This window comes from Aulonocara sp. 'chitande type north' Nkhata Bay, linkage group LG16 (assembly GCF_057382095.1).
Source record: "Aulonocara sp. 'chitande type north' Nkhata Bay isolate Kocher_YH1m ecotype deep benthic linkage group LG16, A_spYH_male_GT1.1, whole genome shotgun sequence".
Lineage (NCBI taxonomy): Eukaryota > Metazoa > Chordata > Actinopteri > Cichliformes > Cichlidae > Aulonocara > Aulonocara sp. 'chitande type north' Nkhata Bay.
In genome coordinates, this window is record NC_141359.1 from 23,242,601 (window position 1) to 23,263,310 (window position 20,710).

The window sequence follows — 20,710 nt, forward strand, 5'->3', positions numbered from 1 at the left end:
TGACACTTATGACGTAGTTAAATGGACACCCGGGCCACATTTTACTTGAATCTAGAGCAGTAGAACAGTTAGTGAGCCAGAGTAGACGTCAATAGATTTTCTTCTTCTAAGGTCAGCACAATCCATTAAACCTGCATTAGCAGGCTTCTTGATTTCCACAATGAGAAAACGTGTGATCCAAATATCTGGCTTCTTGATTTCATCGTTGGGATGGCTGTTTGTGCTCTGCACCATGGCAATGGACTATTGGAGGATTACCAAACTCGGAGGGCAAGGAGGCTCGTACATCATCAAAGTGGCCTGGTACTGGTCCAACCTGTGGAGCGACTGTTACACAGATTCTGCGGCTGTGACCAACTGTAGAGAATACCCAGTGCTCTGGAATGTTGCTTGTATGTTGCATTTGCCTCACCAATAATTTTTATATAGATTATGTACATGCAGTCAGGTGATCAGTCATTAGTAATTTTTTTAAGTCTCATTCTTCAAATAATTGTACTCCTGACTATAATTCTGTCTGTTAATCTGTCACTTTGAATAGTATCGCCTAGTTTTGCAATGCTATTGATTAACAAGTAGAGCATGCTGTTGTTCTGGATCCATATTAAAAGTTGCGTTGACTTTGCACCAGTTCCTAAAAGTGATACTATAACTCATTTGAGAAAAAAAGGTCAGATATTTGGGAATTTATAGAAACGTCTATAAAATACCCTGCAGACTTGCTTTAATATACTTAACCTTTATTTGCTAATGCTAACTTTGAATATATAAAAAATAAGAGCTTTCTCAGTGAGCTCACTTTATGACTTGGCTCTGATTTTGCTAAACTTCCAATTCTGGCGACAGTGGCAGCTGATCATAAAAGTTTACCTACACCCAATTTTTTTTGTAAACATATATTTATTGGATTTTGTATTCATAAATATCCAACACTTTAAATTTCTTGAACATATGGCAGTAAGAAAGCAATAAAAACACAAGACACTAAAAAAAAGAAATAGCCCCCCCAAAAAAGCAACTAAACTGAAACAAACAAAAGACCAACAAACAAATAAAACAACAACCAAGAACAAAATACAAAATAAAAACAGATCAGGTTACGGTATACATTCCCAAATTTAGTTACATATTTTCCATTACCTTACTCTCTCGCCACCTTCTCAACTTCCCCATTTTTTAATAGATCCAGAAACATCTTCCAAATGTCAAAAAATTCTGAAGATCTTTTCCTAAATACACAGGTCAGTTTCTCAAGAACTAAACTTGATGTTACATTGTTTATCCATTAACCAATGGTTAAACAATGGCCCCCCATTAACCAAAGAGGGGCCACCAACAATTCTTCCAGCATACTGCACTACACCATTTGGCCTGGAGTAAGTAAAGGTCAACCATCTTCCTCTCTGTATGAGCGAAATTACAGTCATCTGGATAAATGCCTAAAATACAGACCTTAAGACTTAACACTATATTTTAACACTGAGCACCAAAACTTTTGAATCTTTTACGTACGCCCAAATTAAGGTGTTTCCATATTCCTTAAGTCAGTTGATTGAAGGTCATGGTCTCCCCATGACCATGTATCAGATAGGCAGAAGAAAATGGATGGTTGGATGGATTCAACAAAATATATAATGTACCCTGATGGGTTTAAAAATATTCTTATTGCGTCTATAAATTCAATCTTCAAATATTCTGGACTTTATGAAGACTGCTAAAGAATACTTAAAAGAGATCATCTTTTGTACAATATTCTTCAACCATATCCAAAAGAGGGATTTATTCATATTTTTATTGACTCTCAGATTCAATGAAACAAAAAGACTTGGTGCAGCATTATGTCATCCAAGCATCGCCAAGCATCTGCTGATTGAATCTTTACAAATCTGAGAAAACATTGCAGAAACCATTGTAGATCACAATCTCTGCACTGCATAGCTGTTTTTATAGCTGTTTTATTTATACTGGTCTGATTTGATTCTCATATCAACCCCTTGTTGTTTATTATTTTTTCTCATTTTCTCCTTTCTGAACTCTTTTTGATTTGAACAGATTACGTGCAGGCAGTGAGAGGATTGCTAATGTGCGGGTTAACTATTGGATTCTTTGCTGTAGTGTGCTGCTTTGTCGGGATGGAGTGCACTTACATCGGCGGATCTGACAAAACCAAGGACAAAGTGCTCTTCGCGGGAGCAGTGCTTCATTTTGTTGGTGGTAAGCTTTGAACATACGCCGTGCTTCTCTCTGTAAATGTTTTGCCATCATTTTTTTTCCTCTGTTCACCGAAACCTCTTCACGCAGGTATGTCAGACATTGCTGCCTACTGCTTATACATCAACAGAATTGCCAGGACAGCTTTTGCTCGAAAGGTCGCATCAGGAGTTTTGCGGTACTGCTTTTTCCACTCCATACACCATTTTACATCAAATCTTTTCAAATTATAGACATATCTGCTATAAATTTTGCAGTAACTTATATTATTTAAATGATAGCATGATTTTCTCCTCGTCCTTTCACTTCTTCCAGATATGAATTAGGATCTCCAGTTTTTCTAGGATTGGCAGGAGGCTTTTTCATCCTAGTCGGGGCTGTTCTTTATGCTGTGACAGTGTATAAAGTAATCCGCAGAAAAAGGTGCCTAAATTATTCCACTTTAATCCCTTTTCTTGTCTCTACTACCACTACATCATATAATTAACATCATCAATGTTTTGAATTTTACAGCAGAGTAGTACAAGCCTGTGATGCTCACACGTACATGGCGCCTCCATCCAGAGGAAGAACCATTTATTCCGGATACTACAAACCCTCCAAGCTGTATGGGTCTAACTATATGGGCTCAGGACGATCAAGCGCCCAACTTTCAAAGCTTCAGGCAACACCAACGAAACCCTCAGACAGAGATGCATTTGTCTAGTTGGTCTGTTTTAACTCAAACAGACACTGCAATAGTTCAACTTGTAGATAGGAGGAAAGTAATTTTTTGTCATGTTTTGTTTCCTTTAGATCACTTCATACTCAGTCATATTCACCTCGTGAATAAAACAGATGTGCAGTCTTAGTCTTGTGTTTGTACCAGTGGTTGTCATAGTCTTGTGTTTACACTTATGTTATAATTGCTGTGATTTAACCAAAAGCATTTTCTGTCATTAAGAATCTCACTGAAACACCTATGACGATGAACAGATGTATATATCAATTAATATATCAATATCACTTTGATCACCACCACACTGCTCAGTTTAAACCTTCGATAAAGATGTCCAATATTTTATTGGCAAAATCACACCTTTATAAAGATATTAGTGCAATTATTATGCATTTCATCCAAAGAAATGAGTCTTCTCCTTGTTTTATGTGTAAAGTAACAACTCAATGGTGCACAAAACTAAAACTATTCTCGTCGGGAGACTGAGTATCAACAACAGCCACGCTGATGGAAATGATCTTTCCAAAACAAACAGGTGCAGTCTGAGGCATAACATGTTATGGTATTCTCTTGTAGTTGTGTGTCTGTGTTTAAGTGTGTATAAAGGGGACTTGGAGAATTAAAAAAAAACAAAACAGATGAACGATAGATAAACCTGTGTATTTATACAGAGGTCAACACATGAAAAGTGGCACTGTACAAGATTTTAAACTTTATTTTGAATGGCTTAAATAAATGTTCTCTGAATGAGAAAACTTGTATTTTGACTCCTTCTTCTTTGACTATATATACAACAGCATCATCCTATGAAGCGCCTTGAGGCGACTTATGTTGTGATTTGGCGCTATATAAATAAAATTGAATTGAATTGAATCCTGCAAGCTATTTGACTTCAAAATATAATTAAAAAAATGAATGTATAAATTACATTATTAATCATAGCTGTTAATTACTTAATGTGTATATTACTTGCAGCTTGCAGCTGGAGATGATTTTAGTGAACTTTATACTGCTGGTAAGTTTTGTTAATAATATATGCTTATATATGAGTAGATGTGTATTAGCATTAAAAGATTAAGTATGCAAATAGTATGGATTCATTGGTGCATCACTAATAATTCAGGTAATGAAATCCTACCTAGAAGGCTTATTATTTATTTATTATTTATACTGTTCCTTCTCAAGTAGCGTTTCAAATAGAGAAATGTTTTGTCACGTATCTAAGTGACTTCTTCAGGGGGGCGGTGCCACTGCATGCCCTCCTCTATTCAGCACGTGAGAAGGGAGTTCAAAGAAGACAGTTCTGGAAAAAATGCACTGTGGTTTGTGTTAAGGAGCTTAGATTTGTTAGTAGTCTGTCTTGGTGCTGAAATCTGAAGCAATAATGGGTTATAGGACTATGGTGATGTACATGGAGATAGGCTGCTTTGTAGTATGTGTGTGTGGATGGATTCTGGTCTGCTCCACAATGCCAACAGATATCTGGACCTGGTCTGAAGTCAGCAACGTGGTCCTGGCGACATCAAACTACTACTCGAACTTGTGGAAGGACTGCATATCTGATTCAACTGGAGTATCTGACTGCAAGGGAATTCCATCCATGCTGGCACTGAACTGTAAGCAAACCGTCCCTCAGAATACCGTAAATTAAAGATAAAAACCCAGTGAACTTAGTGCCTTTAACCGCTTTTTTTCTGCTTGTGGACAGGGGACATTCACATGTGCCGGGCTCTTATCATCATCTGTATTATCCTGTGTTTCTTCGGATCAATTTTGGTCTTAGTTGGAATGAAGTGCACTAAGATCGGAGGGTCCGAGCTTGCTAATGCAAGAGTAACCTTTGCCGGAGGGATGAACTACCTTATAGGAGGCAAGACAGAAATTTGTTTGAACTGAGTCACATTGTTAGATATTGCACTGTTTAATATTTAAGTAATTGTGTGAGTATTGTTTCAGGGATGTGTTCTATGATTGCTTACTCCTACTATGGAAATAAAATAAGAGCTGAGTTTGAAGATCCAAACTACATGGAACAGAAGTATGTAGCAGATATATATGATAAGTCTGCGTACTTGATGACTCACATTTAGATCATTGTTTTTCCTATGAGGGAGAATTGCACTTGAAATATTCTTGTATTTATTGGCAGGTTTGAAATAGGAGTAGGTGTCTTCATTGGCTGGGGAGGCTCTACCTTACTTATTGTTGGAGGACTTATTTACAGTATCTTTGCAGGAAGAGAAGGGTGTCACTCAAGGTAAAATACCGCTTCTGTGTCATTTGTTTGTTTGTTGTTGTTTTTATAATTAGCCAACCTCAGTCTGCAATACACAATTAGAGTCATGAATTCATTTTCGGAATTGTACCTTGACAGCTCAAAGAGGTATGCTACGCATCAGTTCCAAGATGCCTACACTTTTGTTCCAACACAAAAAAGCGTTGTGTCTTTGGCTTCCACAGAGATTAGTAGGAGTAAAAAACCAAGGACGATCAGCAGCAGCAGAGCCAGTAGCATCTCAGAGATCAACAGTGTCACCAAGACATCGGTCACTTATTCATATGTGTGACGAACCTACACAGAATTATTTTTGTTTTTCTTTCACAAAGAATGTGTGTGTTTTACTTTGAGAGTCATTAAATGTCAAATCAAGTATTTGTCTTTACAACACTTTTGTGATTATGAAACCAAAAGTGTTACTAATAATAATACGGGCATCCTGAAACAATGGAAATTTTTTTTTATTGATGGCAACACAGCTTCAAGCTACTTCTAAGAGCTGTTTAAGCTTTCAACTGTGACATGACAGGACATATTTACTACATTAATTTTTCCACTATCATGAAACAAAATTGTGTTTTCCCTGCATCTGCATCAAGGTGCATCATTTAAAATTAATAAAGCATAACAGAAATGTAAAGTGCACATTTGCGTATGAATGGTGGTGCTTTGTTTGCATATTGAGGAGAACACATTGAACTTGGGTTTTGAGGGGTACCTCCCCAGGGAATTTTGAGTATCGAACGCACCATTTTTTCCTTCTGGTTACTTTTATTAATCACACAGTTTGTACTTTTTTTTTTTTTTTGAAGCAGTTTATATAGAAATTATCTTTATTCTTAAAGACAATAAAACAATAAAGAGTAATGAGTTGGCAATTTTGTTTAACGAGAGGCTACTTTTTGTCTGTCTTTGGTACGAGCAAATAATGTATTGAACTTCACATACTGTTCATATTCTATACCTGGACAGTATAGTCTGGGTCAAAAGTTCCTTCATAATAAGGGTTTACAACAGCTGAACTACACACCTATTTTTTTTAGGTTTTACATTACTCAGTTCTTATGTCCTGTTTTATCTAAGACATGAAAACACAACAGTTATAACAATTTAAATATGTCAAGAGACGCTGTGTGGCAGGCGGGAGTTGGACCCAAGATGCAGGCACTCAGGCACGAGGTTTAAACACAAAAAACTCAGCTTTATTTACTGGCAGGGAAAAAGCATACAAAAGCAAGCTAAACTCACAGGGAGACACAGGGAGATCCACACAGCATGAGGGACGACGTGACACTGACTCAGAGAAACACAGGGTTTAAATACAATGGGAAGTAATGAGGGCAGTGGGACACAGAAGGAGGGCACGGCTGGGAGAAATCAGAACTGACGAGACAAGGAAGCAAAGTAGAACACATTCACATAAGACACAGACCTTCAAAGTAAAACAGGAAGTATAACACAGAGACGCAAACTTGACACGGTGGAGACAGCAATTAAGAAACACAGAGACATAAACCATAAAGCAGAGGACTCTAAGAACCAAAATACACAGAGGGAAATACTAAGCTTGGAACACAAGAAACTAGACTCGAGGGAGTAACAAAAGACCAACCATGAGAGCATAATTCACAATACAGAGTGACAGAAAACACAAGAAACTCGAAAAACGTGCAAAGACACAGACCAAGAAACACAGACTTACACAGAACAGAGGGGGCACAGAGAAACATGAAGGGCAAGGGATCCAAACTAGAAACCATAGAATAAATCACACGAGCACAAAATACAAGAATCACAAATAACTAAAAACGCTGGGTCAGGAGACCCAGGATCCCGACAAAATATATGAATCTGAAGGTGACATGCAAGTGTTTCCCACACTTATTGAAATGGCAGCTCAGGTGACTTTACAATCTTATGACCCCTAGGCCTAAACCCTAAATCTCTGTTTTAATCTCAGTTCAGGTAATCTCAGTTAGCTAAGAATAAATGGATTTGAATTTTTTTATTGTTATATTAACATTAGCATTAGCATTTGTGCTTGCGCATGCAAAGCAGAAGCACCAACAGCGTCATGTAATATACTTGCATTTATGTGGCACTTTCTAATGTTACTGACAAACTCAAAGTAACTTTAATTAAAGGTCACACTTTAACCATACATTCATACAGCACTTTCAATTCAGTTTTATTTATGTAGCCCCAAATCATAACAACAGTTGCCTTAAGGTGCTTTATATTTTCAGGTAAAGATCCTACAATAATACAGATATATTCCCAACAATCAGATAACCCCCAATGAGCAAGTTCTTGGCAACAGTGGAAAGGAAAAATTCCCTTTTAACAGGAAGAAACCTCCAGCAGAACCAGGCTCAGGTAGGGGCAGCCATCTGTCTCCATTTAGTAGGGGTGAGGGGCAGGAGACAGAACAAAAAACACACCATGGAAGAGAGCCAGAGTAGCACATAAACGCATAGTGAGTGAAAAGCTTTATTCTCTACACTCCAAGCACTTTATCTACCTCACATTCACAGCCAGCTTTGCATCACCAATTAGCCTGACATTCATGTCTTTAGATTTTGGGAGGAAGCTGGAGTATCTGGAGAAAACGCACATCAGGTACTGGAGCTGGTCAAATATGCAAACACCACACACAACCAGAAGCTTTTTCTGCTATGAGGTGAGAGTGCTAAACACCGGACCACTCTATTTCTGATCTTGCGTCTGTGTCGAGGAATCCTCTGACATCTGTTCTTTATGTGCCTGTATATGATCTTATCTTCTGTGCTGTCTGGCTGTTTCACTTTTGCCCGTCACTCTCTTGCCAAACAGACCAGAAAGTTATGCAACATTAGTTCAAGAATTATCAACCAAGCAACAACACATATATAAAGTAGCTCACAACATCCTAATAGAAGATATTGTGTGTTCCGCGGGGATACTGATGTCCAGTGTGATTTTATAAACTCATAACTGATATTCAAAAATATCTTTATAATTTTGAGAAAAACTTACAAATTACAATCTTTGCAACAATGACTGCCACTCTCTACTTATCCCTCCTGACTGATTTTCTCAACTTTTGTTGTTGTCCTCATGACTGCTGGTGGCATGAGACTGTAGCTTGCACAAATGTCTAGCTTCTTGATGACTGCACATCAATAATTGGTACTACAATATTTGTTGTGTTTGCCAGTAAAGTCTCGAGCATGTGGAGGATATACCCAGAGATTGGTCATTACATGTAGAAGGCTCGACAGGGAAACGGGTGTCAACCCAGCTGCAGGACCGACATTTGCTCTTTCGTTTGAGGAGAAACAGGAGGAAAATTGCCAGAGCTCTACAATGTGACCTCCAGTGAGCTACTTATCCATGTTCCTGACCAAACTGTCAGACTCTGTGAAGTTGGCATGAAGGTCTGGCATCCTGGAACCTATTCTCACAGCATAGTACTGTGTAGGGTATTTACACTGATGACTCTTTGGATATCGTGCAAAGAGGTCTGATTTCTTATTCACATTAATCTCAGACAACCAAATACTGTTACTGAAAGATATATACATACATACATTTTCTTCCGCTTATCTAATTCAGTGTCGCGAGGCAGCTGAGATAGGCTCCAGCCCCCCTGCGACCCTGAAATATATATCATAATAAAAAGTTAACTTATACATATACATAATAAAATAAAGTATTTTTCATTTCCCAGTTACTTAGTGAATATCACCAATCAATTAAAATCACAGTTTTGTATCATAATAATCATTTACCATCTAAGTACGTAATGAGCCTTCTCCTGCCATTCCATCAGAAGCCTGGGCACCAACAACAAACACAATGACCAAGGTGATCTTTACAAAACACATGGAAGACAGTAAAAGGTTAAACATGTTTTGATATAACCAAGTGTGTCCTCTCATGTTTGCCTGTGTTTGGATGTGTTTTTCTGCCTGAATTCAGTAGCTAATGAGGGGGTTAAGCGCAGACAGTTCTGGGACACTGTTTAGGAGCTTAGATTTATTAGTACTCTGTCACATGTGCCGGGCTCTTATCATCATCTATATTATCCTGTCTTTCTTCAAATCAATTTTGGTCTTAGTTGGAATGAAGTGCACTAAGATCGGAGGGTCCGAGCTTGCTAATGCAAGAGTAACCTTTGCCGGAGGGATGAACTACCTTATAGGAGGCAAGACAAAAATTTGGGTGAACTGAGTCGCATTGTGATAATAATAATGGATTGCATTTATATAGCGCTTTTCAAGGCACCCAAAGTGCTTTACAGTGCCACTATTCATTCACTCTCGCATTCACACACTGGTGGAGGCAAGCTACAGCTGTAGCCACAGCTGCCCTGGGGCAGACTGACAGAAGCGAGGCTGGCATATCGCGCCATCGGCCCCTCTGGCCAACACCAGTAGGCGGTAGGGTAAAGTGTCTTGCCCAAGGACACAACGACCAGGACAGAGAGCCCGGGGTTCGAACCGGCGACCTTCCGGTTACAGATACGCTTCCCAACCACCTGAGCCACGCTCTCTCTCTCTCTCTCCCTCTCTCTCTCTCGCCGTCACGCCTAAAGCTTCCCCTCTTCCTAAACAACCAAATGTCATGTTGCCATATCATTTTTTTAAATTGGTCGGCATGGTGCATTTTTCCACCAACACAAACGGGCTGTTTTTGTTTTGTTTTTAAATTTTTTTGGTCATAAGCAGAGAGTGCTCGCTGCGCTGTCCTTAGACAGTAAATGTGACGAAACTATTGAGGAAAAAACACCGCGTATATATTGTTTATCATGACTCTGGTTTTACGAGGCCTATCAACACAATTTAAAAACTGGTATATATCACTTTGTTGCTTTGTAATCTTGAAGTGGTCATGTAATTGGCTTACCACGACTACTTTATTCTTCCTCAGTCAAACAGCAGCACACATGCGATTGTTTTACCCCCCTAGCTCCAGGTGTTGTGCCAAAAAGTGATCGTCTGCCAGAAAACGATTGCCCTCCGTGGGAGCGCTTAGCTGCTTAAAGCTGTAGCGCCCAGATTACTTACGTAGACAGCTACTTCCGTGCAACTGATATAAGAAGCAGTAAGCTGAAGACAGCTTCAACTGTCTGTTTGCTGAAAAATAGTAATGCGACAGCACTGCATTTTCTTGCTAGTAAGTAAGTAAAATAAGTAAGTAAAATTTTATTTATATAGCACATTTCTAGATAAAAGATCACAAATTGCTTCACAAGGTATAAAACAAAAACAGACAAAAGTTAACAAAATGCACTTCTAAAAAGATGTGTAATGGTAACAGCGTTGCAACGATAGCAATAGTAAGTAGTTAGATTACTCGTTACTGAAAAAAGTAATGCCGTTAGTAATGCCGTTACTTGTAACACCGTTATTCCCATCACTGCTAATAAGTAACATGCCATCCATCCATCCATCCATCCATTTTCTTCCGCTTATCCGGGGCCGGGTCGCAGGGGCAGTAGCCCAAGCAGAGAAGCCCAGACCTCCCTCTCCCCAGCCACCTCTTCCAGCTTATCCGGGGGAACACCAAGGCGTTCCCAGGCCGGCCGAGAGATATAATCTCTCCAGTGTATCCTGGGTCTGCCCCGGGGCCTCCTCCCAGTGGGACATGCCTGGAAAACCTCACCCAGGAGGCGCCCAGGGGGCATCCTTGTCAGATGTCCAACCTCAGCTGGCTCTTTTCGATGTTGAGCAGCAGCGGCTCTACTCTGAGCCCCTCCCGAATGGCCAAACTTCTCACCCTATCTCTAAGGGAGAGGCCGGCCACCCATCAGGGGAAACCCATTTCCGCCGCTTGCATTCGCAATCTCGTTCTTTCGGTCACTACCCACAGATCGTGACCATAGATGAGGGTAGGGACGTAGATCGACCGGTAAATTGAGAGCTTCACTTATACGCTAGCTCTCTCTTCACCACGACGGACCTGTGCAGCGTCCGCTTCACTGCAGCCGCTGCACCAATCCATCTGTCGATCTCCCGCTCCCTTCTCCCATCACTCGTGAACAACATGTAACATGCATGTTAGGAAATCTAGTGACACATATTCCAGTACCGTCCGGTGCCATTGAGTCTTACATGGGGCCATGTCTGTGATCCAGTTCAAAAGGACACATTTCCTTGCGCAGATTGTTAACAGCACATAGAGCTGCTTTCCAAACTCCCCCCTCATTTTGTCCTTCGCCACTCCGAGCAGCATACACAATGGATTGCATTCAGTGTCAGTGGTGAAAATCTTATCCAGTTCACACTTTATGACAAACCAAAATTGTTGTATTATCTGCCAGGACCATAGTGCATAAGGTTGCCCACCTCTAGTTTACATTTAGGGCACATAGAGAAAGGCCTGAATTGTATTTATGGCATTGAGAAAGTGACATGTGAGCTCTGTGTAGAATTTTAATTTGGATTGTCTTTACTTTATTACAGATGCTCAGAGATTTAGCATTCTCACAGGCTTCTTCCCAGACCTCGTCAATAATCTCAATATGTAATTCCTTTTCCCAAGTCCTCTTCAAATAAGTTGTGTCCGTGACCCCAAATTCTGTTAACAGGCCATAACAAATTTTCTTCTAAGGTTTGGCTGAAATATCTGCTTTTCACAGTTAGAGACAGTTTGATTATTAAGTATTGTTGTTGCCCTTTGGATATGGTCCCTCACTTGTAAATATCTAAAGAAGTCGTGCCTATGAATGTTGTATTTATCAGGTAGCTGGTCAAAGGACACAAGGTTAGACCCGTATATTAGGCCATAAAAGGTAGAAATACCTGGGCAGAAAGAGAGGATAGTCAGATAAGGGAGTGAAAAGAGAAGTTAAGTGAGACCTTCCTTCTAGTTTTTGAACCATTTGCCAAGATCTAACAGTAGATAATGTTTGTAGGTTGCTACAGAACATCCTTAAGGTCTTAAGTTTTCCCACAAAAAGCTTTTTTTTTTTCAAATGGAAGTTGGACAGAGTTCTCAATATCCAACCAGACAGGAGCAGGCTGTTGTACTCAATCGGCAGCATATAGGTGCTCAGCTGATACTTCCACATAGCTGGGAAATTAAGGCCCCCCTTTGAGGATGGAAGACATAACGAGGATATTGTAAGACAAGGTTTCCTCCCTTCCCAAACAAAGGAGCTACACCAGCCATTTAGAGTTTGAATAGTTTTTTATGTGGGAAGAGGGTTGGAACCATCTCTATTGGGTAAAGTAGCCTGGGTAGAATGCTCATTTTCAGAAGTGCAATACGGCTGAGCAAGGATAGAGGTAAGGACTGCCATCTCTCCAAATCTAATTTGACTTGCTCAGATAAGGGGGTAAAATTACTTATACATCTGGTCGAAATGCGGGCATGACCCTAATTCCCAGATACGTAAAGCCCTGTGGGGACCAAGTGAAGGGAAACGGAGAAGGGGCACGTGGATTTTGTTTTAGACTGCCCAATGGCATCACTTCTGATTTACTGAAATTAATTTTATAGCCTGAGATCTCATTAAACCTATTAATAGTTTCAACCAGAGAGGGGATTGATGTTTCCGGCCGAACACAACAAGTACATCATCAGCATACAAAGTAATCTTATGCTGTCTTTGTCCTATGGATAAACCATGTATGTCTGCCTGAGCTTGTACCACCTCTGCCAGTGGCTCAATGGCTAAGGCAAAGAGCAGAGGGGAGAGGGGACAGCCTGGTTCCCTTCAGTATCTGGAAGTTGGAGGACCGCACCCCGTTTGTGAGAACTGCAGAGCAGTGATTGTTATAAAGTAACTTAATCCAGTTTATAAAATTTCCACTGAAACCGAATTGGTGTCGCGTAAAAAACAGGTAAGACCATTCAACACAGTCAAAAGGCTTCTCGGCCTCAAGGGAAATCACCGTACCAGGCAGAGACTTTTGTTGGAAGAACTGGATCATATTCAACAACCTACGCATGTTATTATAAGAGTTGTGCCCTTTAATTAAACCCATTTGGTCCTCGTTAATTAGAAAGGGGAGTAAAAGTTCTGGACGTTTCGCTAATATCTTGGAGAGGATTTTCAGATCCACATTCAACAAAGAGATTGGCCTGTAGGAGGCACAATCTTCAGGTAGCTTACCCTTTTTAAGTATAAGGGATATATCGGCTTCCCTAAAAGAGAATTGGGCAAGAGACCCTTTTTAAAGGAGTCATTGTACATGTTCAACAGCGGGCCAGCTGAAATTTCTCTGAATTCTTTATAAAACCCAGCACATCTTTGCTTGAAGTGATATTCTGAGAGTCTGATTTCTTCTTAGTCAGGTATACTAAGTATTTCCCAAGTTTGCCACCGTGTTCATATAACCTTTGCCTAGCAAATCAAATTTTAGTCTCTGCGTCTTTTGTCAATAGACAGTCTAATGCCGAACAAACAGCATAAATTTCTTTGAGTTTACCCTTAGAAGGTTTTTTAAGATAATCTCCTTCTGTGTGTTTTAGCTTGGATTCCAAAACCTTCCTCTGCTCTGCTTATCTACGCTTCTTACCTTTAGTATATGAAATAATGAGACCTCTTGAGTAGGCCTTTAGTGTCTTCCAGAGTAAAGACGGGTTTTCCGTGGAGGGTGTCTTAATTGACAAAAACTGTCCAAGTTCCTCTGTGAGGTAACCTGTGAATCCAAGATTATACAGGATAGAAGGGTAAAGTGCCAATGTCTATCCCAGGGAGCCACATTCCTGAGGTTACAATGAATGAAAACCGCCGCATGGTCTAATATAACTATGTTACCAATAGTGCTAGTTGGGTTTAAATGACAGTTAAAGTCCCCTCCAGTGAATTGAGTTTCTAACATTTAAGTTCACCAATTTTGTGAAGCTAACTGGCAAACTGAAGAAACAATGCTCAACGTTACCAAAACAAAAATAAGAAGAACCCCCTGTCCCGCTCCTAAAGCGGAGGATCGTGAGTGTAGTGGTTTCCTAACAGCAGACGATACTTCCCTACCCCAAAAGAAAAACACCCCGGGTGTTATAGCAATGCTCATAACATACCATATTTAGCAAGATGATTCTACAGGGTGGGCCATTTATATGGATACATCGTGATAAAATTGGAATGGTTGGTGATATTAAAGTCCTGTTTGTGGCACGTTAACACGTGAGGAGGATCGAAATTGTGTTGATATCTGGTGAATGCAGTAACCGGGTCATTGCACCAGATTTCAATGCAAGACACCCTACGAGACCACCCATCTCCCATGCTACAGTTAGCAAACTGTAGTCGACCTCATAGCGAAAGATAGTGATAGTGGCACTGAATGTTAACTACTTAGCGTCTGAAGGAAGAAAAAACTGAGAAATATATAGGAACAGTCAACCATAGGCAGCTACTTGAGGTGTGGAGTAAAAGAAATCCACGATCGAGTTGGACGACGAATGGAGGCCAACTCTCACTTGCCGTCAGCCACAGGGGCTAAGTCCAACGACTCGATGAAGCCTTCCACCTCAGCCACATCTCTGAAGATCTTAGTGGATCCACGGTGGGTCACCTTCAGCAGAGCAGGGTAAATCTGCCTATAGTCAGCTCCAATGGATCTAAGGCGCTTCTTTATCTCATCAAAACTTTTTCTGTTTATGTACAATCGTGACCAAATAATCCTGGAAAATCATCACTGTGGCGTTCCCGTGCTTCAAGGGCTTGTTGTCCCTGCTCATTGCCCATGCTGCATTCATAATCCGCTGTTTGTCTTGATAGTTGTGCAGTCTCATCAGCACAGGACGTGCTCTCTGTCCAGAGGACGGACTTGGGCTGCTGTGCGGTGCGCTCTTTCCACTTTAAGTCGGCCAGCTTTTGTTTTGATATTAAGCTCAGGCATCCAGCACTCGAAAAAACTAATAGGGTCGCTACCTTCTGCGCCCCCCAGGACACCAATAATACAAATATTTTTCCTTTCCCCTCTATTTTCCAAATCATTAGCGCGATCTGCTAGCTCCTTTACCCGCTTCTCTAGTGACTGGAGCTTATCCAGCGCCGGGTTTGTGATCTCCTCCAAAACCGACATCCGGGCCTCCGCTTCCTTTATCCGTGTCTCATGGTCCTCCAGCTGTTTGCCTTGCGCTTTTAAAAGCAGAGAGACTGGTCCAAGTTTATCTTCAATGACTTTAGTGAGGTTCACAGATACTTCCCGGATTACCTCGCGGACCGCTGGTTCCAATCTAATGGTAAAATGGCCTGTAAATGGCCTGTATTTATATAGCGCTTTACTAGTCCCTAAGGACCCCAAAGCGCTTTACATATCCAGTCATCCACCCATTCACACACACATTCACACACTGGTGATGGCAAGCTACATTGTAGCCACAGCCACCCTGGGGCGCACTGACCAACTCCATGTCGGTTCCCATGCTAGTTCCCTCATTAGCTTCTCCGCAGTGTCAGACACTACAACTTTCCTTTGCGGCATGTTGTCGGACTGTTTAAAAAAATGGTTGCTGATGCTCATCCCAGACTTACAGATAGTTAATATCCGTGTTATAGCTAGTGTAAAATCAGCGAACTGGCGTGCTAGCACTCCCTGGTAAAACCTCACTTCAAGCTGCCATCTTGAAAACCCCAGTTTGAAATGTTGACTGAAATTCAGAAAAACTCTTCATTTGGATTGGGGAGTTCTGCTACACTTCAATCAAAGTACCTTTTATTCATTTATTTTTAAATGGGGGCCTGCATTGGAGATTGGTGGTAGAACTATCTCTGACTTGTTTAAGAGTGTGTAAAGCTGCTCCACGCCTGTTGGTGTCATGGCTAACGGATACATCCAAGCGCAGACAGCATTCTGGCAATCAAAAGGGTGACAATTTATTGACACAAAGTGAAACCACAGTGATACGTATATACAGTGAAAGGGGTAGTGGTCCAGGGCTCCAGGGGATGGAAGGGAGGAAATCCACGCTCACTTTTCACACAGTCCAATTTACGCCACTCCTCTTGTCTCGCACAGTCACTTGTCCTCACCCACTCTTGCTCCGATTCCCACTTATGCTGACACGCTCAGGGATCAGACAAGATGGCACCGAGTATGGCAGCCTCGTCGCGAGCTCCCCCAAGCAACGGCTTTCTTCTGTGTTTAATTTTACTTTTCCTTTATTTTTTCACGAGCAGCACTTGTCTCCTTGTGTACGACCGACAAACCTTACTGGACATAAAAGACGGTCTTTCTTATAACTTTCCGGAGTTCAAGTTTTGCAACACGGACGCTCCGTTTGCAGACCCCCCATTCATTTCACCTGAGACGCCTTTGTTCTCTGGCCCTGGAGGCCGCAAACGCCGACGCAGAGGGAGAAGATCTGGCGTTCTGGTTCGACTGAGACGGCGCACTTACAGACCACCGTTACCCAGTTTATTACTGGCTAATGTGCAGTCTCTGGAGAACAAGCTGTGCGAGCTTCGGGCACGGATCTCATTCCAGCGAGAGATGCGGGACTGCTGCGTGATCTGCCTCACAGAAACCTGGCTATCGGACAAAGTACCGGACTCCGCAATACAACTACCGGGGTTCTCCGTGCACCGCGCGGACAGGTCACAGGATCTTATTGGGAAAAGCAGAGGCGGTGGTGTATGTTTCATGATCAACAACAGCTGGTGTGATTATGCGAACGTGCACCCGGTCAAATCCTTCTGCTCACCGGACCTTGAGTACCTGATGATTAAGTGCCGGCCATTCTGGCTACCGAGGGAATTTACAGCAGTGATTATTACGGCTGTTTACATACCCCCACAAGCCGACACTGACCGTGCACTCAGGGAACTGTACAGCGCGATCAGCAGTGAGGAAACCGCACACCCAGAGGCAGCGTTTATCACAGCCAGAGACTTTAATAAGGGAAACCTGAAGAAAGTCTCACCAAAACTCCATCAACACATCCTTTTTAACACACGTGGAAACCGGCTACTCGACCACTGTTACACCTCTTTCCGGGATGCGTACAAAGCCCTCCCCCGCGCCCCATTCGGCCAATCAGATCACTGCTCCATCCTGCTCCTGCCCGCCTACAGGCAGAAGCTGAAACAGGAAGCTCCAACCCGGAGGGCGGTGCACTGTTGGACGGACCAATCGGAGTCTGCGCTGCGGGACTGTTTTGATCACGCGGACTGGGAAATGTTTCACGTGGCCGCCAGAGACATTGATGAGTACACAGACTCAGTCTGTGGATTTATCAGGAAATGCGTGGAAGATGTCGTCCCATCCAGAACAGTTAAATCCTTCCCAAATCAAAAACCCTGGATTAACGGAGATGTTCGCGCGGCACTGGCGGCACGGAACACCGCCTTTGCCTCCGCGAACACATCGGACTACAAACACGCACATTACCAACTCCGGAAGATGATCAAAGCAGCCAAACGTGAGTACAGGGACAGGGTGGAGCAACAGTTTGACAACCCTCGAAGTATGTGGCAGGGACTAAACACGATCACAGACTTTAGAGGGAAAACCAGCACACCGCAGACCACGGCCTCTCTGTGTGAGGATCTAAACGTATTCTACGCTAGATTCGACACAGCGAACACCATGAGACCGGACAGTGTGCGCACCGCGGATGACGTCAGTGCGCACACTGTGTCTGAGGAGGATGTGCGGAAGTGCTTCAGGAAGGTGAACGCGCGCAAAGCTACTGGTCCGGACGGGATTCCCGGCCGCGTCCTCAAGTCATGCGCGGCTCAGCTGGCTGGAGTGTTCACGCACATCTTCAACCTTTCCCTCTCTCTGTCTGTAGTCCCAGCCTGCTTCAAAATGGCCACCATCGTCCCTGTACCCAAATCCTCCACCATCTCCTCATTGAACGACTGGCGACCTGTAGCCCTGACCCCCATCGTAAGCAAATGCTTCGAGAAGCTGGTCAGGGACTTCATCTGCTCTGCACTACCCGACTCACTGGACCCTCTACAGTTTGCATACCGCCACAACAGGTCCACTGATGATGCCATAGCCCTGACACTACACACTGCCCTGTCACACCTGGAGAAGAGAGACACGTATGTGAGGATGCTGTTTGTAGATTACAGCTCAGCATTCAATACCATCGTTCCCTCGAAGCTGGACAGGAAACTGCAGGATCTAGGACTGAGCAGCTCCCTCTGCAGCTGGATCCTTAGCTTCCTGTCTGACAGACGCCAGGTGGTCAGACTGGGCAGCATCACCTCATCCCCCATCACACTGAACACTGGTGCTCCACAGGGGTGTGTACTGAGCCCTCTCCTGTACTCACTCTACACCTACGACTGCACAGCCACTAACAGCTCCAACATCATTGTGAAGTTTGCGGACGACACTACAGTGGTGGGTCTTATCACCAACGGTGATGAGACGGCTTACAGGGAGGAGGTCAGCGCCCTGACCCACTGGTGTCAAGACAACCATCTCACCCTCAACGTCGCAAAGACAAAGGAGTTGATAGTGGACTTCCGGAGGTGCAGAGAAGTACACACCCCCATCACCATCAACGGCGCTGCTGTGGAGAGAGTGAGCAGCTTCCGGTTCCTTGGAGTACATCTGACTGAGGATCTTACGTGGTCAGTACACACAAACAAAACAGTGAAGAAGGCGCAGCAGCGCCTCTTCTTTCTCAGGAGACTGAAAAGATTCGGCATGAGCCCCCGCATCCTCAGGACCTTCTATCACTGTGCCATTGAGAGCATCCTCACTGGATGCATCACCACCTGGTATGGCAACAGCACCGCCTACAACTGCAAAGCTCTCCAGAGAGTAGTGCGGTGCTCTGAACGGATAATTGGAGGTGAGCTTCCCTCCCTCCAAGACATCTACAGGAAGCGCTGCCTGAGGAAAGCGGGGAGGATCATCAAGGACTCCAGTCACCCCAGCCATAAACTGTTCAGACTGCTTCCATCAGGAAGGAGGTTCTGCAGCATCCGGTCCCGTACCAGCAGACTGAGAGACAGCTTCTTCCACCAGGCCATCAGACTGCTGAACACGTCATAGACACCTCAGCTTCACTACTGGAACTTTAACATTATGCACTCCATACTGTATATAAATGCCACTTGTTTTGCACATATTCAACTCTGTATATTTTATATATTTTATTATTATTATTATTATTTTATTTTTTTTACTATTTAATTTGTAAAAATGTGTATACACACACACACACACACACACACGTAGGAAAATATTTAGTATACACATCCAGAAATGCATACACTATTATATATTGTACATATATTTATTAGTTTCAGGTTGGCCATTCTTGTATTTTGCTCGTTTGTGTTGTTGTGTTTGCACATCTCTGCTGCTTGTGGGGCTCGCACACAAGAATTTCACTCGCATGTGCTGTGCCAGTGTGCCTGCACATGTGATGTGACAATAAAAGTGATTTGATTTGATTTGATCACAGGTAAGGGTCCACCACCAGTTCCAGGGAGATCTAAACAGAGACAGCTCGATTAGATTCAATACACCATTAAACACTGAGAGAGTCTTTTTAAAATAAGAGCTAAGAGCATGAACACGGGAGGTTCAACGTTCCAGCGCTGACTGCTCCGTGCCACAGCGTTAAATAGGGTAAAGCAGATCAGCGACAGGGCGAGACCCAGAGCAAGAGCCCACAATGAGCTCCGCCCAGGCAAGCAGGAGAGAGAGAGATAAAACAAAACAAACCTGTGGCAAACATGAGCCAGTCAGAGAGGCATGGGGACCATGACAGTTGGGTTTAATGAAGAGTAGAATTTTCGGATTATCACCAATTTTATAAACAGTACATTTGCATAATGACTAAAACTAGCACCACTGGCGAACAATAGGCTGTGAGTTCAGTTTCTTGATCATTAATATCCAAATTGTCATGATCATTGATCAACAACCACTGATCAAAGACCATTGATCAATGACAATTCATCAGTGGCGATGGGTACCATTCACAGAGAGTTGGGCTGCGCTTACAACATTGGTGAAAGATGAACCCTCAAGCCCCCTCCTCGATTCAGAGCTGGTCTTTCCCTTTTCATGTAAATGACCGCCTTGATTCCACATGTAAACCATGATTTTGCCCTGTCCAGGATGCGTATTGAAATAAATCAAAAGTGCTCCAAAATATAACTCTAGGATTTTATTAATGTTTTCCATTCATCCATGATAGTCATTATTCCTGCTTGATGGTAATGTTTAGGTTCACTGTCTATGTATGTAACTGTTTGTGAGGTCATGACAATTTACTTTGGTTGGCTTCGTTGCTGTGTTTAGCATTCTGCTGATCATCTCATTATTTTATGTTCTTTTAATGTAACAAATTTCTGCATAATGTTCATATGCAGGGCCGTCCATATGTTTGTGGAGATCCACTCTTTAAGAGCATTTAGTTTAACACATGGTTGCTATTAATAATAAATGCTGCTTCATTTGGTGATTGAAATAACTTGGCCTTGATTTGTGGATGCTGCATGCCACACTTTCTTTGTTTCCTGTTTCTTCTTTGTCTTAAGTTTGGGGGGTCAAGGACTAGAGAAGACCCAAGCTGGTTTTTGCCTTAAT

The 20,710-nt window shown here is 42.4% G+C and overlaps 2 protein-coding genes across 3 annotated transcripts; both read left to right on the forward strand.

Moving 5' to 3' along the window:
* The first annotated feature begins 58 nt into the window (after positions 1-58).
* On the forward strand, positions 59-3,674 carry cldn10l2 (claudin 10-like 2). Of its 2 annotated transcripts, none has more exons than XM_086266107.1 (5): positions 59-392; positions 2,116-2,214; positions 2,302-2,389; positions 2,527-2,634; positions 2,725-3,674. In XM_086266107.1, exons 1-5 carry the CDS (start codon positions 161-163, stop codon positions 2,915-2,917), a joined length of 720 nt encoding a protein of 239 aa, XP_086122233.1. In that variant the 5' UTR covers positions 59-160; the 3' UTR covers positions 2,918-3,674. The 2 variants fall into 2 exon arrangements, with proteins under 2 accessions (XP_086122233.1, XP_086122232.1); XM_086266106.1 differs by having other exon boundaries at positions 61-392; positions 2,053-2,214.
* Positions 3,675-4,266: 592 nt separating this feature from the next.
* LOC147311536 (claudin-10-like) lies at positions 4,267-6,085 on the forward strand. The gene is made up of 5 exons (XM_086266108.1): positions 4,267-4,545; positions 4,638-4,799; positions 4,886-4,967; positions 5,079-5,186; positions 5,304-6,085. Exons 1-5 carry the CDS (start codon positions 4,314-4,316, stop codon positions 5,494-5,496), a joined length of 777 nt encoding a protein of 258 aa, XP_086122234.1. The 5' UTR covers positions 4,267-4,313; the 3' UTR covers positions 5,497-6,085.
* The last annotated feature ends 14,625 nt before the right edge of the window (positions 6,086-20,710 follow it).

Coding starts and splice junctions, on each gene's coding strand:
- cldn10l2 (XM_086266106.1), top strand. CDS start 161: ATGAGAAAACGTGTGATCCAAATATCTGGCTTCTTGATTTCATCGTTG. Junction 393..2,052: donor AGTGCTCTGGAATGTTGCTT/GTATGTTGCATT, acceptor TGATTTGAACAG/ATTACGTGCAGGCAGTGAGA. Junction 2,215..2,301: donor AGTGCTTCATTTTGTTGGTG/GTAAGCTTTGAA, acceptor CTCTTCACGCAG/GTATGTCAGACATTGCTGCC.
- LOC147311536 (XM_086266108.1), top strand. CDS start 4,314: ATGGGTTATAGGACTATGGTGATGTACATGGAGATAGGCTGCTTTGTA. Junction 4,800..4,885: donor GATGAACTACCTTATAGGAG/GCAAGACAGAAA, acceptor GTATTGTTTCAG/GGATGTGTTCTATGATTGCT. Junction 5,187..5,303: donor AGAGAAGGGTGTCACTCAAG/GTAAAATACCGC, acceptor GTACCTTGACAG/CTCAAAGAGGTATGCTACGC.